The sequence below is a fragment of the Leptinotarsa decemlineata genome, unplaced genomic scaffold (genome assembly GCF_025532065.1).
Source record: "Leptinotarsa decemlineata unplaced genomic scaffold, Ldec_3_MD MMD2_tig00004307_RagTag_RagTag, whole genome shotgun sequence".
Classification (NCBI taxonomy): domain Eukaryota; kingdom Metazoa; phylum Arthropoda; class Insecta; order Coleoptera; family Chrysomelidae; genus Leptinotarsa; species Leptinotarsa decemlineata.
In genome coordinates this window covers 11,569,951-11,588,677 of record NW_027412606.1, presented here as the reverse complement: position 1 = coordinate 11,588,677, position 18,727 = coordinate 11,569,951, and the positions used below count along the sequence as shown (strand labels likewise).

General features: G+C 35.8%; 1 protein-coding gene and 1 pseudogene across 3 annotated transcripts in view; one reads left to right on the top strand and one right to left on the bottom strand.

Moving 5' to 3' along the window:
* Positions 1-18,727, top strand: part of Fhos (Formin homology 2 domain containing) — a 144,867-nt gene that overhangs the window by 103,916 nt on the left and 22,224 nt on the right. For all 3 annotated transcript variants that reach the window (XM_074178983.1, XM_074178982.1, XM_074178985.1), the window contains one exon: positions 14,084-14,946. In XM_074178983.1, coding sequence (XP_074035084.1) covers positions 14,084-14,946 — 863 coding nt within the window. The remainder of the gene's footprint in view (positions 1-14,083; positions 14,947-18,727) is intronic.
* LOC111509739 (U4 spliceosomal RNA) lies at positions 6,360-6,479 on the bottom strand (annotated as a pseudogene).

Sequence of the window (18,727 nt, the reverse complement as noted above, 5' to 3'; positions counted from 1 at the left end):
CACTTCAAGATGTTGCATATATTCTTTAAACTCAACCACTGAATAGAAGCAGTGCTGCAAAAAAATCTTTTTATCTTTTTTTGATAGGAAATTATATTGAGTGACTTTATATCAGATGGTAATATATTTAGTCCAGTCATTATAGTAAGTTCACCTCGGAATTCGAGATACCCAGCTATAAGTCTGTAAATACTTGTATATTGACACCCTAAAAGTTGTCTCAAAACCTACATATGGTAGGGTGTAAGCAACTATTAAATGGCAAGGTCAAAGTTCACAAAAATCGGTTTTTTTGCGCTTTTTTTGGAAATATATCATTTCCTATGGGTTTTTTGCTATTTGTATTTATTATCAATATTGTAGAATACAAAATTCTCTACAAATTTTGTCAAAAAAATTTTTTATACGGTGAACCGTTTTCGAGATAGAGGGCGGAGAGCACGCGGTCACAGCATCACTTCAGGTCAACCGGTGCCTCCGGTCGAAAACGCGCCATATATAGTTGATGAACTATCGATAAATCAATGATTATAAATATTTGTCAATTTTTATTAACTATTATATTATATTTTATCATTTTTTTCCTAACTTATCCACTTTTTATTCAGTATTAATTTATTTAACAACACTTACCTGCCCATGTAATTGCAGAATTGTTAATGAAAATATAGGAATTATATTTGAATTTTAACCTAATTAATATTTATAACTTCTTACATGATGAAAAAAAAACAAATAAATTATGAATCAATCTTTTTATTAAAAAATATCATTGAATAAATTTATTTTTATTGAAAGTAAAGAAATGGAATAAAGGGTACAAAAACTACAATTTATAATTTTAATCATCTTCTTCGTCTTCATCGTCGTCTTCTGGCTGCTGGTAAATTTCAAACTGGTCTTCATTATCGTCTTCAACGACATTTGTCTCAAGTTCTTCCATGATTTCGGGGTCAAAGGTTCCATCTTCGTTAATGTCGCTCTGATATGGTAGAGCATTGAGACAAACTTGCCCATTACATTGGACACAAGCTAAAGAGCATTGCAAGCCCGCTTTTCTGCATCCGCATCGCGAACCACAACCACTCTTGCAGTTGCAGAAAATTGTATTTAGCAAATCTTCTGGAGCAGGTGGTAAAATTGTCATGATATGCTCCAGAAAATCGTTTCGCATTGCCCAACCCCATACCTGGGGTTCCAAATCATGTCCTAACCAAGTTTGAACTTGATAATATACACAGTTGAAATGTTGATGAGCAGCTGCACTTGTTGGTGGAATATTTGAAAGCTGCACAGGTTTATTAAGTTTTGTAGACTTGACGTAATGCATATAACGAAGATGATCGAGACTTTTCACAGATTTCGGATCATTATAGAGTGTCAATAAGGTTTGAGTTCCACTCTCTAATAATCTCTGGGCCGAACAATTTTCTTCCTCGAATGCTGCAGCTAGTTCATCCAAATTTGTCAGTTTCTCAAAAACTTTTAAAAATGATTTTTTCCCTTTTTAAAAAGCGCAGAAGTTGTGTCACAGCCACTTAATGCGTGCAGAAATAAAATATGTTTTTTAGAATGAGGATAATTATCAAAACTTTTAGTCGAGTATATCTCCGTTTTTACATTACCTTTCCCAACTTTTTTAAAGAAAATTTCTTGTTCGTAAGACAGTGTACGCCCAATTAAAATGACAAGTAAATCAATATCTTGTCCTATTAAAACTTTGATTCTTCAATTGCAGTTTCAACAATAAGAACATCCGCATCATCTCTGGCTTGTTTAGTAGTAATATTTGCAGCTTGTAATTTTTCAATTAACATATAAATGACCTTATCTTTGTTATTTCGATTTGATAAGAATTTTTCTTGAGTAACTGGTACAACCATTGTTTCATCGAAACACACTTCATACGTTTTTGAAAGTGCAGCAGGTCTTCTCTGCTGCTCCATAGCTTTTACGTTCTTACTGTAGTCTAAATATCCGTCAAATACAACAATTATTTTGGAACTGTAATGCCTTTGTAAATAACTCATGTATTTATCAAAAATAATAGAAAAAGGATCTTCTCTGCTCCATACAACATGATGAAGAAGAAATCCGCCATCAATAATGAACGTTTTAGTAAACGGTTATCGGTATTGAATAGATATAGATTTAATGCATGAAGAAAATGATAAAATATAATATAATAGTTAATAAAAATTGACAATTATTTATAATCATTGATTTATCGATAGTTCATCAACTATATATGGCGCGTTTTCGACCGGAGGCACCGGTTGACCTGAAGTGATGCTGTGACCGCGTGCTCTCCGCCCTCTATCTCGAAAACGGTTCACCGTATAAAAAATTTTTTCAAACAAAATTTGTAGAGAATTTTGTATTCTACAATATTGATAATAAATACAAATAGCAAAAAGCCCATAGGAAATGAGATATTTCCAAAAAAGCGCAAAAAAACGATTTTTGTGACCTTTGACCTTGAAATTTAATAGTTGCTTACACCCTACCATATGTAGGTTTTGAGACAACTTTTAGGGTGTCAAAATACAAGTATTTACAGACTTACAGCTGGGTATCTCTAATTCCGAGATTCTTACCTAATTTAAGCTTAAATGACTGGATTTAGAAAGTTTATGTGTAAGTTGTTCAATATGACAATTCCAGCCAAGTCTTTTGTCAATAGTTATTCCCAATAATTTAACGTTATTGTCCTGCATGAGCGAATTATTTGTAGAAAATGTGATATTCTGGGTTTCACTATTATTAAGTTGTAGCTTATTAGCCTGAAACCAATATTTGGCTTTTTCTTGTAACGCCAGTGATAACATCGGTAGTTGCTGATAGTTATAGTGAGAGGTAATCAGGGTAGTATCATCAGCAAACAAAGTACACTTTTCCGGCAACAGAAATTGGCGCAAATCATTAATGTAAATGATAAACAGTAACGGTCCAAGGACCGAACCCTGTAGGTCACCATGTATGTTAGTTTTCAACTCTGACCTCTCATTGCTGCTCCTTTTAAATAGTCATTATTTTTTAAACCCGATTGAGCAACCACGAAATTAACAGGCAACACTGACTACTGCAAAAACACTGCTTTGGCGGTGTTTACTAGGTAGGAAGGAATTTCCTTTTGATGTTCCATCCCCCTACCTTTTCGCCCTTAATTCTCAATGTGTACATGCTCTTTGCTTCACTTTTCACACTATTGAGACTTAAACTCTGCGCTTCCGTATCCCGCTCATATTATAATCAAACAATCAAAATGGAAAACAAAAATTTGAGCAAAAACGAAAGGGATGTAATAAAACATACGGTTTGTTGGCCAGCCGCGTACCCCTTCAAATTTTCGCGTACCCCCATGTTTGGGAACCACTGAGTAGAGAATACATTTTCATTCGTGCATTATCGACACACCCTATAGAAACGTGAACAGATATTTCAAAGTAATCGTACGATATAATTACAGAATAAATTCATGCAAATATTGTATTTATCATTCAATATTACTATAGTGTTCATTATTATCACTAACAGAACTATAATAAAACCACCACGCAGTACTTTCAAAAGCGCTCTTTCGTTGCTTATAATAGAACGTTTTAATAGCCTCGAGTAACATTTAAATGATTTCATATCTCTTTAATGCTTTCAACGAAATAAAAATGATCCCTGCAATTTATTAAAATATGTATGTTATGGTAAATGGTAATCAAATTAAAAATTCCTGTTCGAGTTCAAAACAAAATTTTTTGTTGTGGTGTTGATTTCAACTGGAAAATTAATTTTAGGTTGAGAAACATGATATACAATTATGTAAAAAAGTTTCGCGAGCAGTTCATTTCAATAAATAATTGGTTTCGCGAGAAGGCGATCAGAAAACAAAACTGCTGTTAAATATTTAAAAAAATTATTTCAGTGTTGAACTGTATTTTGATTGATGTTAATAATAAAAATAATGATAATGAATGCCGAAAACAACATCCTCACTGGAGGGATAACATACTCTTTCATTTGGAGAATGGCGTTCATGTAGAATAAACTTCCTGAGAACCTTCTTCCAAATGGATTTAATCTCCAACGATTCAAATCCAATGTGAATCGCTACTTTCGCACAGGCACCGCTCTTAGAGCACCTTAAGGGTTTTCCTGTAGTGCTTATGTTTTATCCTTAAAAAATAACAGACCCAAGACGTAATTAACTATCGATCCATCACAGGCCTACCGAAGAACAAAAAAGCTGCACAAGGATGCAAAGAACAACTGATCATAGATTCCACTATCATGAAACAGGATTGTCTGGCCATCAGTGCTGCTATATGTACCACACTTTCAGCGGCCATGGAGATCCTTCTGGATCTACCTCCTCTCCACATTTTTCTAGAGAGAGAAGCTAGATGGACTACATATAGACTTGTGCATATTGCGAATTGCACAAATCAATTTAATGTGGAGTGCAACAGACTGTTGGTTGACACTGGAAGTCATAGCATTCTGGAAATGTCCAACTGACAACTAGGAAATACCTTATAGTACTGAGCAGATAGTTGTTGGTTCACAAATGTATCAAAAAAACCTTACGGTTCTGGTGCAGATGTTTTCAGTCGCAGACCCAGGACAGAGATATCAACCTGCCTAGGAACTATGCGACTGTATTTCAAGCGGAAATTTATGCTATTGAATTGTGTGCAGAGAGATTGGAAGAATCCAGTCTCATACACAAGTCAATAGAAATATTCTCGGACAATCAAGCGGCGTTGAAAGCTCTTGGCTCTTACCGAGCAATGTCTAAATCGGTATCAAATTGCAAAAAACGACTCTCCTCGGTGGGAAGACTCAACATATTGTCTATGGTCAACAACAACAGCAACAAATCGAAACAACAAATCGAAAACAGAACGAGAACACATTATACAGTTCCACAGAACTGGTTACAACAAGTATAAGAAATCCACCACAGATGACCCAAATACAGATATCCACGCAAAAGATATAAAAGTATGAAGGGGTATCTTCCAGGGAGATGCACAAAGCACACTTTGGTTTTGCCTCTGCCTAAATCCCATATCAAAACGGCTTAACAACAAATCGAAAACAGAACGAGAACATCCTATTAACCACCTCATGTACTCGTATATAGATGACATCAAGCTATACGAAGCAACACCTACGCAAACGAAAAATCTCATCAAAACAACAGAAAACGCTAGCCACGACATAACAATGTAATTGGGAATAGAAAAGTACAAAAATCTCCGAATAAAAAAAGGAAAATTAATAGAAACTGAATAATACAAAAAATAAACCACGAATATATGAACACTATGCAAGAACACGAAACTTACGAGTTCCTCGGCTTTCAACAAAACAGTAAACTAGACCATACAAAAATATAAACATAACTAATTCCAAAATATAACGTACTAAAAACAAAACCAAACTCTAGAAACATTATGAAATAATATATTTTCACATATGCAATACCTCTGCTCAATTACTTTTTTGGAATGATAAAATGGATCAACACCGACACAAAACACATCAACAGACTAAACCGAACCATGCTCACCAAATACATAATGCAGTATCATAACTCAGCAATAGAAAGAACAACACTACCAAGAAAAATAGGAGGCAGAGGCTCAATAGATATAACAGAATTACATGCAAAAAGTACACAGCCTTAGAACATACTTCTATAGCTGTAGCTCGCCACACCATGCAATAATGGAAGCAGATCTAACATCTTAATCTAAATGAAACACAAAGAAATTAATATATTCAAACAGATAAACTAACACAATAGGCATACATCGACAAACAACTTACATACAAATGGTTAACTCAAGGACAACTTTACCCGAGACAGACGGATTCGCACTAGCTATACAAGAACAAATCATTGCCACCACTACAAAAGTACATAATCGAAGACTTAACCGTCACATCAGACAATTGTAGGAAATTTCACCAAAGCACAGAAACGAAACAATAGAGCATATAACAAACGGATTTAAACTTTCCGCCAGAACAGATTACACAAATACGTTCTGTGGCAGCAAAAATTATACACCAGGACAGCAGACGCAGACGCAAACAGAAAAACAATAAAAAGTAGAAAAATACAAACCCCCAGCTATAGAGTTGAAAGATATATGCAGACAAGAATATGTAGCAATAACACCAATTATCTACAGGAATTACACCGCAATCGTTTACTATCAACCTACGAAAAATCAACATCCGTACATTCATACACTCACACATACAAAAAGTAGTAATAATCAAAACTTGAAACACGATTTTCAGAACCCCTACCATCAAAAACCCCTAACATTTCATGACTCCACTTACCAATGAGGACATTCCTCTGTGAAAAAATAATGGTAATGATAATGTTTCAAATAGCAAGTTTCAACTAGCAATAATCGCACCTCGGATAAACCTCATCGGTTACGATATCGCCTTTGCGCAAATGAATAAGTCCTTGGTGGAATGATACCCTCCCCACTTTCGATTTGCCTCTCTAGGGCAAAAATCTTAGTCGGACAAATGCAGAAGACTGCTCCTCTTGGCTCACTGCGTCTGCTGCCTGCTTAGGACCCAATGATCACATATAGTTAGGGGAGTGGTTGTTGGTTTTTAATGGTGGCGTGCCTTCCCGAATATATCAGCGCTTCGGGGAAAGGGCCCGAACAGTGCAACCAACAGTAACAACCATTTACACAGTAATTTCAGATGAGCATTAACAGTATATTATTCAACGAGCGCGAAATACGGTCATTACTCGTGAGAATGAAGTTTGTCGACGCGAGCCGAAGGTGAACTTCATAAATCGATAGGCTCGAATATATTGATATACGATACCAACTCGCAGATATCAATTTCATTATTCATATCACCAATTTAACTTCATCAACAATATAGATAATTTCATAATGCCGCCTACTTAATTGGTTAAACATTCGTCAACAGGAGTGTTACAGTTTTGGTATGCGTGGAAAGTGTTCATGTTGTATTTATTTTCAGGTTATAGACAAATATTCTGATCATTCCCATATTGATTTCAATTTAAGAGCCACCGGTAGAAAGCTGTTTCAGCCTATTGGGCATCGTCAGTACCAGGCAGGCGGTCCTGGATTGAAGACAAAATGTGAATAACCAATGAAAGTACTTGATAAAAATAACTTCGTAAACGCAAGCGAGTCATAAGTGGAGCAACCTATTGGTGTGACACCCAAGTCAACTTGCCAAGTTTTTATGTCAGTTTTGGTGATTTGACCAATTAACCGCGGTAGCAAAAATTTGGGAAGCTACCCTGAAATACCATCGGAAAACAAATCCACATGTTTTTACAAATGATATGAAATCGAGAAAGGTTAATGCAGTCAAGCTGCTGGAAAATAATTCTACGAAACTCAAAAGATGAATAGATGAGTACTATTCTGATCATTCCCATATTGATTTAAAATTTAGGAGCCACCGGTAGACAGCTGTTTCAGCCTATTGGGCATCGTCAGTGCCGGGCAGGCCGTCCTCGATTGAAGCCAAAATGTGAATAACCAATAAAAGTACTTGATAAAAATAAATGCGTAAACGCAGGCGAGACATAAGTGCGGCACCACTAATTGATGTGACCCCCAAGTGTCACCAATAATTTCTAGAAACATGTGGATTTGTTTTCTGATTTCATTCCAGGTTAGCTTCCCAAATTTCTGCTATCGCAGTTGTCGGTTGATTGGTCAAACCACCAACACTGACATAAAAACTTGGCAAGTTGACTTGGGTGCCACACCAATAGGTGGTTTCACTTATGTCTCGTTTGCGTTAACGCAGTTATTTTTATCAAGTAATTTTATTGATTATTCACATTTTGCCTTCAATCGACGACTGCCTGCTCGGTACTGACGATGCCTAGTAGGATAGTATGTGACCTTGACAAAATAAAGAGTAGAAATGCTCTTTTTGGAAGAAACTGACCATGCACTTGATTTTAACAAAATTAGCTCCCTATAAGTGCTTCTTAAAAATACTTTCGAGAGCTCATGTGAACTCACTCTATATTCCTACGAAAATTGACAAATATACCTTTTCAATTTCGGACTTGGCAGTATTTCAATTCTTCCGAGGTAAATATGTTTGCATTTCGTAAAATGCAAAAATTATAAGAGAGGATAAAATCAGTTGTTGTTTGTCTAAGATCTCCCTGAAATCGCCAGAAAGGGACAAACAATATATGTCCAGTTAGGTGAAATTAATTTTCCTTCACTTAATCTCGAACAAGTACATTCAACAATGGCGATTTCAAGTCAAGTGATAATTTGCTGTGGTAGTGAGTATGATGTTGAAAAGTTGTCATAGTTCCTTAAGAAGCTGAGTTTATTTGGTGGAGTGTGAATAGGTGTGAGCTACAATAAACCCTTGCGGGTTGCGGTGGAGGGTCGAAAAGATCAAACCTAACCTAACCTATCATGAAACAGGCAGAAAAATAACAACGAAACTTATATACTCGCAATACTGACATCAGGATTTCCATTCAGTTATAGTGTGTTAGTGAATATATTGCTCGTTAGACTATATAATGTAAGAAAGTTTCTATTTATGATTTCAATGACATAATATAGAGTGTGAAAACAAGTACTTCATGGAACATAGAACGGGGACCTCTGGCATAGAAGAGGTAAAGTGGACTTGTCTACTTAATCTCCTGAAGACGCAAAATTGGTTGGTAAAACGTTAAAAACGCGCTCATCAAATCTGTGATTGTTTAGTATCATATTATAGATAGTATTTTAGGAAATAAATTTGTCTGGTGAGGATCATAAACTTTACATCTGTTCAAAATCTGTTTTTCCGTTTCCCCATATGAATGATAACTGTCAGAAGTTGAGAAACTTGTGCGAGCTAAGGACTAACGAGGACACTCTCATCCCCATGTTGATACAAGATAATGAGCATCATACTGTCCATCTTGACCATCATAAAGGGAAAATATTCATTGCGGATTTTTTCACTTTCGGGAGAGATGATTAACGATAGATAGAAAATACTCAGTTGGAGAACATGTTTGAAACTAGGTACATTTGAAGCAGCATGACCTAAAATGCAAAAATATAAATCCTAAAAATTCAATAAAAGTGATTTGACATGACTACATCGTCAATTCGTAGTTATTATTCAGAATTAGTGTTTTGTAGCACATTGGTGCACTAAACGTCACAAAACAAATGTTTATTATGAGACGAGTTCAAAAACGGCTAAAATGACTCAAAAAGTTTTTCACAAATTCTTCTATACCCCAATATTTCCAATCGATCTAGTAAGACAGAGTAGTCGAATTACTGCTCGAGATAATTTCCAGATATGATATAAAAATATCAATATTAATCAATTTTTCAATTCTCTAATTTGCATTACCGAAAATCCATACATGCTGTTGCAAATGTATCTGTCATAAAAACAAATTCGTTTTTATCTTTTTGGGATTTTCCGGGAAGTTTGACAAGAAGCTGCACTCAGTTGATGTTATATTAGGGTACATTTAAGTCACCGACAATGTTCATTATGTTGAAAATTTTTTGCCAAAAAAATTATCCTATCAAATTTGTCTATTTCTAGTCATGTGTGTCGAAATAACCAATGAAACCATCATTACACTGATAACTACCCATGGATAGTTTTCACGGGTAGTTATCACTTATGTCATGACATTGCTAAGCAACCAACACAATAAAGTTGTTTGACATTTCAGTAATTCAATTTATTTCGAAAATGTCACTTCCTCGCTTTGGTGTTAATAACTGTGTGTTCAATAGATAATTTTGTTCGAATTGCAAAAAATTTTCTCACCGAATATCCCTCGAACATTGATAAATAACTCATAATTTTATCACAACTTCCTCAAGCACGTTATTTTAGGTAACATCCCTCCGCCTTCGGCGTCGGGATGTTACCAACTAACGTGCTTTCGAAAACTGTGATAAAATTATTTCGTTAGTTATCAATGTCCTTGGGATATTATAGCTGAAAATTTTTTGCCAAAAAAATTATCCTATCAAATTTGTCTATTTCTAGTCATGTGTGTCGAAATAACCAATGAAACCATCATTACACTGATAACTACCCATTGATAGTTTTCACGGGTAGTTATCACTTATGTCACGACATTGCTAAGCAACCAACACAATAAAGTTGTTTGACATTTCAGTAATTCAATTTATTTCGAAAATGTCACTTCCTCGCTTTGGTGTTCAAAATGATGCGGCAATTGACAAAATCATTGAAGAAAATACACCAAAAAATACTGTCAATAGTAAAAAATACACTTGGAAAATATTTAATTACTGGGCACAATAATGGAAATTCCATAAAACCTTATTTGAATATTGATCAGGAACATCATAACCAAATAATCAATAGTATGCGTGGAAACACCTATGCAGTAACCGAGGCAAATACAGCAAGATCAACGGAATATCATTATACGAATTGTTCTTTTAATAACTGTGTGTTCAATAAATAATTTTGTTCGAATTGCAAAAAATTTTCTCACCGAATATCCCTCGAACATTGATAAATAACTCATAATTTTATCACAACTTCCTCAAGCACGTTATTTTAGGTAACATCCCTCCGCCTTCGACGTCGGGATGTTACCAAATAACGTGCTTTCGAAAACTGTGATAAAATTATTTCGTTAGTTATCAATGTCCTTGGGATATTATAGCTGAAAATTTTTTGCCAAAAAAATTATCCTATCAAATTTGTCTATTTCTAGTCATGTGTGTCGAAATAACCAATGAAACCATCATTACACTGATAACTACCCATGGATAGTTTTCACGGGTAGTTATCACTTATGTCATGACATTGCTAAGCAACCAACACAATAAAGTTGTTTGACATTTCAGTAATTCAATTTATTTCGAAAATGTCACTTCCTCGCTTTGGTGTTAATAACTGTGTGTTCAATAGATAATTTTGTTCGAATTGCAAAAAATTTTCTCACCGAATATCCCTCGAACATTGATAAATAACTCATAATTTTATCACAACTTCCTCAAGCACGTTATTTTAGGTAACATCCCTCCGCCTTCGGCGTCGGGATGTTACCAACTAACGTGCTTTCGAAAACTGTGATAAAATTATTTCGTTAGTTATCAATGTCCTTGGGATATTATAGCTGATAACTACCCATGGATAATTTTCACGGGTAGTTATCACTTATGTCATGACATTGCTAAGCAACCAACACAATAAAGTTGTTTGACATTTCAGTAATTCAATTTATTTCGAAAATGTCACTTCCTCGCTTTGGTGTTCAAAATGATGCGGCAATTGACAAAATCATTGAAGAAAATACACCAAAAAATACTGTCAATAGTAAAAAATATACTTGGAAAATATTTATGGAGTTTTGTGACGCCAGAAAATATGAATTGGATGGAAATCGTACTCTCGAAGAGCTTGCATTAATACTCAAGGATTGGGCGATTAATATGAGAAAAAAGGATAGCACAGAGTTTAAGGAGGCTACTGTTAAAACCGTATGGAATATAACAAGCAAATTATTACAAGAAAAGTATTACAAGGAGTATAATATCATGCTAGACCCCTTTAAAAGTGTTGCATTCAAACAAGCGCGGAATGCACGCGACGCAGCACGAAGAAATTTACAAACAGATCCCACTAAACGCAAAACAAGCTCAGTAACATTTACTTCAAATGAAATGAGTAAAATTATAAACTTTTGGGATGAAAATACCCCTATAGGACTCCTACGCAAATTTTATCACATAGCAGCGGTGGAATTGGCTTGGAGAGGTGGTGAAGGTGCTGCAGTATGCGTGGAAACACCTATGCAGTAACCGAGGCAAATACAGCAAGATCAACGGAATATCATTATACGAATTGTTCTTTTAATAACTGTGTGTTCAATAAATAATATTGTTCGAATTGCAAAAAAATTTCTCACCGAATATCCCTCGAACATTGATAAATAACTCATAATTTTATCACAACTTCCTCAAGCACGTTATTTTAGGTAACATCCCTCCGCCTTCGGCGTCGGGATGTTACCAAATAACGTGCTTTCGAAAACTGTGATAAAATTATTTCGTTAGTTATCAATGTCCTTGGGATATTATAGCTGAAAATCTACCAATGCAAAATTTCCCAGAAATATTTCGAATTACGGGCCACAAATGGCTAGAGAAATATATCCAAGAAAGATTACCTGCCACAATATCCACCGAGATAGTAAACAGCTTAACAGATTGTCTCTGGTCTGGATTCCTGGCCATACTGGCCTGGAAGGCAATGAGGCTGCTGACTCCCTTGCAAACATTGAACACCTGGATGGCAAGCTTCGAAGCTTGATACCAAACAGTTATTGGACTACAGTAGGGATGAACTACGATATCTAACAGGCCTTCTTACAGGTCACTGTCATTTGAATCATCATAAGCATACTCGGACTGTCGGAACCCAGTGTGTGTCGACTCTGTTTGAAAAATGTTGAAACAGCAGAGCACATACTTTGTGCCTGCCCCGCTGGGGACTGAACCAACTCTTCAGAGTTCGGCAGAGACTTACTCTTACCATCTGACCTGAAAGACCACTCACCATACAAAATAATCGGCTTCGTTAAGAACCTGGGTTTATTTGGTCGAGTGTAAATAAGGGTGAGTCACAATAAACCTTTGCTAGTTGCGGTGGAGGGTCGAATAGACCCACTCACTTTAGACCTAACCTAGTAAAAAGATTCAGTGATCAATTACTTTAGAGCTGAGACTATCCTTTTTTACTATTAGTAAATCTATATCTTTTAAGAAAGGAAAAACACCCTGCAGACTCTATTCAGTTCCCTCTATCAGAATGGTTGCACTGATTATTGAAGTCCTTGCTATGATGCCTACTTTACTGTCATAATAAATTGATTTATAGAAGTAAATCTGTATTGATAATATATTACGGTAATTCAAAACGCTTCACTATCCGTTCCGTCTATATCAGAAAATGTCTGATATTTTCAGATGATTTTTTTATTCCCATCATAATATTTGAAATAGTATATGAAAATGAGTAAAGAATTGTTATGGTTAACGGTTTCATTGAAGAAAAAGAGATAATATTATTGTAAGTAATGTACTCAAAGCTGAAAAATAATTCGGAAGATCCTAGGCAGCAGTCATCACATCACTCTCCTCAGCAATCCACGGTATTGATCATAACAAGAAATAATAAACTCGTTGATCATAATATTTACATATTTACTAATGTTACGCTACGCCCATCGATTTCATTTTTTATTATCATTACTGTAGATTGTTGAGGAGAGTGGTGTGATGACTGCTACCTAGGACCTTCCGAATTATTTTTTAGCTTTTAGTACATTATCTACATCATTATTATTAATTTTTTTCAATGAAACCGTTTACTTTACATACATTTTTTTCACTTATTTCAATTTTGAATTTTTAGTTTATAATTTTATCTCTCAATTCTTTTCAGTCTGTTCAGTTAATTTAGTGCCTCAGTATTACAAGGTTTATTTCCCGGCAATTTGTTGCAATCTTAATTCCTCAATACATAAAACTTTCGAGGACTTTACACGACTTAGGGCCACGTATGCTTGTTCTTCTTCAAAAAATGTCAAGCCCAAATGCACAACTGCGTGGTCTATAGTGCTTCCTTGCATTTTATGGACAGTGCCCATGACAAAATATTAAGGGTTACATCCTTCTTTCAGCCGTCCCACAATTGAACTTTGCTTTAGGGTGTATAAGATGTACGCCATCTCTTTCAAAGTTGATGTTATCAAACAAAAAGAGTTTTATTTTCCCAAAAAAGCAAACCACGAAATAAAAACCGTATACAAATAAGTAACACTTCATTTGTGAAATTTTCACTGAACCGACCAGTGAAAATCTCACAATATAGTGTTACTTGAATACGTTATGGATTTTCATCAAGTATCAGCCAATTCCATAACATAAAAACCATATACTCAATCCACATCTGCAAAACTTTCGATAATTGTTTTCTCAAGTTAGTTAAAGTTGATTAAACCTCTTCTTTACAGGAATCTATGGGGATACTAATCAGAGGTTCCCGAACAGAAGTAGAGTACTTCAAAACAACTCAAATGGAAGAGACATAACATCGACAATAAATAATTCAGAGGAGAACCAACCATGGATGTGTTCCACAATAAATGATCAAGAAACCCTGCTCGAGTCAGACTGTACGAACGATAACGAACGGAGTCTATTGCTCCAAATGAAGAGAGAAAACACCGTTAAAGACCTTACCCAAAAGCTTGCTAATCAGACCATCCTCCACAGTCCTTCAGAAGAAAACAAAATGAACAGAATTGGTGACATGTCGGGACTAATATCGAAAGCAAAAGAAGGTCTGGCTAAATCGAAAACGAAAGCTGAGTTACTCAAGCAACCAAATAATGAACATGTTCCAAAAGTGGAAACGAAAAAGTCTGAAAATGAATTGAGGTGGGAAGAACTCACCGGAAATTTAAACCGATCTCTATGTTTATGTGATATGGACTTCACTGATTTGGCTAGTGAAGACGAAGTAGATATTTTGGCACCAATCAGGGTTGGTAATGGGATACCTCCACCTCCTCCTCTGATGGACGATATGGGAAGTGCTCCTCCTCCCCCTCCTTTAGTGAACAGGATAGCTCCACCAATTCCTGCGGTTATAGGCCCCAATTTCCAGAGATTGAACAGGTCGCCAGAAACAAAAACTCCCATAAAGAAAAATAAGAAAACGGTGAAGTTGTTTTGGAAAGAAGTTCGAGATGAATCTGTGAGTCATGTGAAGCTGAAAAGCGGTTTTATTTGGGATGAGTTATATCCAGTTAGTGTGGATACCCAAAAGTTGGAACACTTGTTCGAAACTAGGGCCAGAGATCTAATTACAAAGGTGAGTTATCTTGTCTCTGTTTCTTATTTACCCTTCCATTTGATTTCGTTCTACAATGGGTTTCCGAGAAAAAATTACCAATACATCCTAACGTGTGCCTTATTGTCCAAGGTTATTGGTAGTTGACGAACCGGGTGGTTCAATTGCAACAACAGCCATAGAAAAAGCAAATATTCTAGCTGAATAATTTGCATCCCACTCTACAGTCGATTTTCTGGGAAGACACCACCCACTATTTCCACACTAGGCAAATTTTGAAAAAGCTCATCAACAAGGCGTTTGAACCTGATGAAGTGTCCGTCATCGTATTTAAAATGGGCGCCAAAGAACTCGTACCAGTATTTTACAGAGTTTTCAACCTTACTCTCTTACAAGAGAGGAGTTTTTCCTTCTTGTTGGAAGATTGCCGCATTCAGCCCATTCCCATAAAGGGCAAGAAGAAGCTTCCAAATAAGTATAGTCCAAATAGTATAGACGCTTTGCTATCAATGGTATCAAAAATCATAGAAAAAGACGTAAACCACCACATCCTTAAATATTTGGAAGGCTTTAGCATCTTGAGGGATCATCAATATGGCTTCCTTAACAAGCGGGCGACCTTCTATCGTATGACACCCATATTCGGAATAACACAATCCGAGAAACAAGAGCTTGATATTTCCAAGGCCTTTGACTGTGTGTGGCATGAGGCTTTGCTGGCCAAACTTCGATGCTATGGCTTGTAGGGTCATTTTTGTGTATGGCTCCTCAGCTTCCTGACAGAACGTTTCTTGCAAGTGGCCGTCGATGGATATGTCTCGAATACCATCAACGCTGGTGTTTTCCAGGTAGCCATATTGTCTCCAACCCTCTTTTTATTGTACATAAGCGACTTTGTACATTGGAGATTTGAATATCGCAAAAAATAATTGCATATTTGATAACAATATTGAAATGGCTGGAAAAGCAGATAGATAAAATTGAAAAATATGTTACATTCTTTCAAAATTATTATACTTTAAATATTCAACGAAATTCATTTTTTGTGGAGGAAAATCAGTTTTTATCGACCTTTTTGGGGTATTTGTTTCTGTTTAAAATCTGTTTTTCCGTTAACCAGCTGTCGCACCCCTACGAACTACAACCCTCAGAAGTCGAAACTTGTGCGAGCTAAGGATTAACGAGGTCTTACCTTTTAATGTGTGGTTCCTAACAGCATCCTAATAAGCATCGTCGTTTTTTGGAGCTTTCCAATAATTGCCTACTTTTTGTTTGAACTTGTTTTCAGTTGTGAATCTATTATGGTTGTCAAATATGCACAAACTTTTAAAATTAACTATTAAGATGACTATATGATGCTAGTGTTCAAGGCATTCATATTCACTATATACAGGGTGTCCCTGGACTTCCTCTTTTCCTCTCGGGAATGCATAGATGGGGTCAAAATATCACCAGTACTTCATATAACTTTTTTTCCTAAAATCCTTCGTTACCAAGTAACGGGCCCTCGAAGTTACAAAATGAAAAATGTTTTTTTTTGATAACTTTTCAAGTGAATATTCAAAATCATCCAAATTTTGGTAATTGACTGAACAAATGAATTCCTTCGATGAGCTTTCATGCAGGAGTCAGTTGTTTTGCTACAAAGTCAGGAACGGACTACCCCCGATGGTCCACACCCCAAAACTTTGAAATGACAGATATTTTTCAATATTTTTCAACAAATTAAGGTTACTTGGACAATTTTATGAATAAAAGTACTCGTGTGGAAAGTCGATCGGAGCAAGGAGTCTTGATAAAAATGTAGTTTCACTCGACGACATCAAACCCGCTCGTCCACCATTATTTGAAATGAATAATTATCAAAGCAGAAATAATAATGATAACGTTAATTCAACAACATTTATCCTGAGATGTCTACCATTATTCGAAAATATTAGTTTTTAAGGAAAATGGAAATGATAGGTAAAATGTTCATAACGAATTTTTATAATGCAAACACGTTTAACTAACGAAACTCAAGGGCCTCAAGAGCAAACCGAAATGAAAAATCCGCTACAGAAACTGCTCGATATGACCACCTTCTCTCTCTATACATTTTCTTAGTCTGCGAAGACACCCTCTCTGTACTTGAAATAGCATTCCAGGGTCGTTTCGTATGGCTTCACAATGAAATGTTATTCTATTCAACAATGCATCTCTTGTGTGAATAGGTGTAGCGTAAACAAGGCTTTTTATATGCCCCCACAGAAAGAAATCCAATGGATTTAAATCCGGAGACCGCGATGGCCATGAATATGGCCCACCTCTACCAATCCATCTATTGTGGAAAATATGGTTCAGATGGTCACGCACAATCAAACTAAAATGAGGAGGAGCGCCATCATGCATAAACCACATATCTCTTCGGGTTTGCAATGGAACATGTTCCAAAAGTCCATTCAAATCGTTCTGAATGAACTCCAAATAACGTTTTCCATTCAATCGGTCCTGTAGAACGAATGGTCCTATAAAATGGTTTCCTATGATACCAGCCCAAACATTCACGTTGAATTTCCGTTGGTGTTTGGTTTGCAATATCCCATGGGGATTTTCTTCGGCCCATATATGGAGATTATGAGAGTTGATAACTCCATCTCTACTGAAACCTGCTTCATCAGTGAATAAAACTCGATTAATAAAAGTCATATCCTCTCTTTGCCTATCCATGAACCAATTGGCATATTCCAGTCGTGGTGGAAAATCTTGAGGTGTCATGGCATGTACCTTCTGGATGTGAAATGGGTGGAGCAGTTGTTCCCTAATTATTCTATGAATAGTGGACTTGGATGTATGGAACTGTTCTGATAGATTTCTGATGCTCATTGAAGGATCATCAGCGACGGCTTCCAAAATATTTTCCTCCAATACAACGGTACGTACAGTCCTAGGAGCGCCCTCACCACCTCGTTTTGGCAAAACTGTACCTACAATAATATCGAAATAAAACAGCGTGCTCAAATTAATTATCAATTATTACATTCCTGTCTCCCTCAAGCTGCGATCGACACGCTCGAATGTTTCTCTTGACGGTACCGTTCGATTGGGAAAATGCTCGGAATACAGACGACGAGCTTCTGCAGCATTACAAAATGCTCGTCCATAACATACATGCATATCTGCATATTCATTGAATGTAAACGGTTCGGCCATATCAAAAAAATTCAAAATATCCTATAGAATATTGACAATACAATGATAGTCATAAGACAACGCACCACTCAACAAAACAAAATCGCATTCCAGTTTCTCATTTTTTATCAAAACTTTCTAAAAGGTTTTTTTGTCAACATCTGTGAAAGAAATGGAACATAATTATTCCCTGGATATTTTTCACCTGATCATGTGCAGCCGTTTTTGTAGTTCATTCGTTTGCTTTTTATTACTAAAGTAAATATTTTTTTTGATGTGCGTTTTTTCAGCTAAATTTAGATTCGTGTTAAAGAATTTCTCCCATAAAATTATAATTATCAGTGAAACTCCTCAACAGTTTAGCTGTGAAGAAGAATTTGAAACATTCGAATGTTGAGTTTCATGAGATTCAGATAACTGATCAACACGAAACGTGATTATTCCACACGTATTATGTACATACAAAATATGGAATGAATTCGATATTTCATAGTAGCGTAGCTTGTTAGTTTAAAAACACCACGAATCTACAGAACTTGATATTTCTTTTGAAAAAATTTCTGCTATCACAATTGTGACTTAAACTTCCATATAGGTACTGTACTTTTTGTTTACGACTTCATTTTAGCAT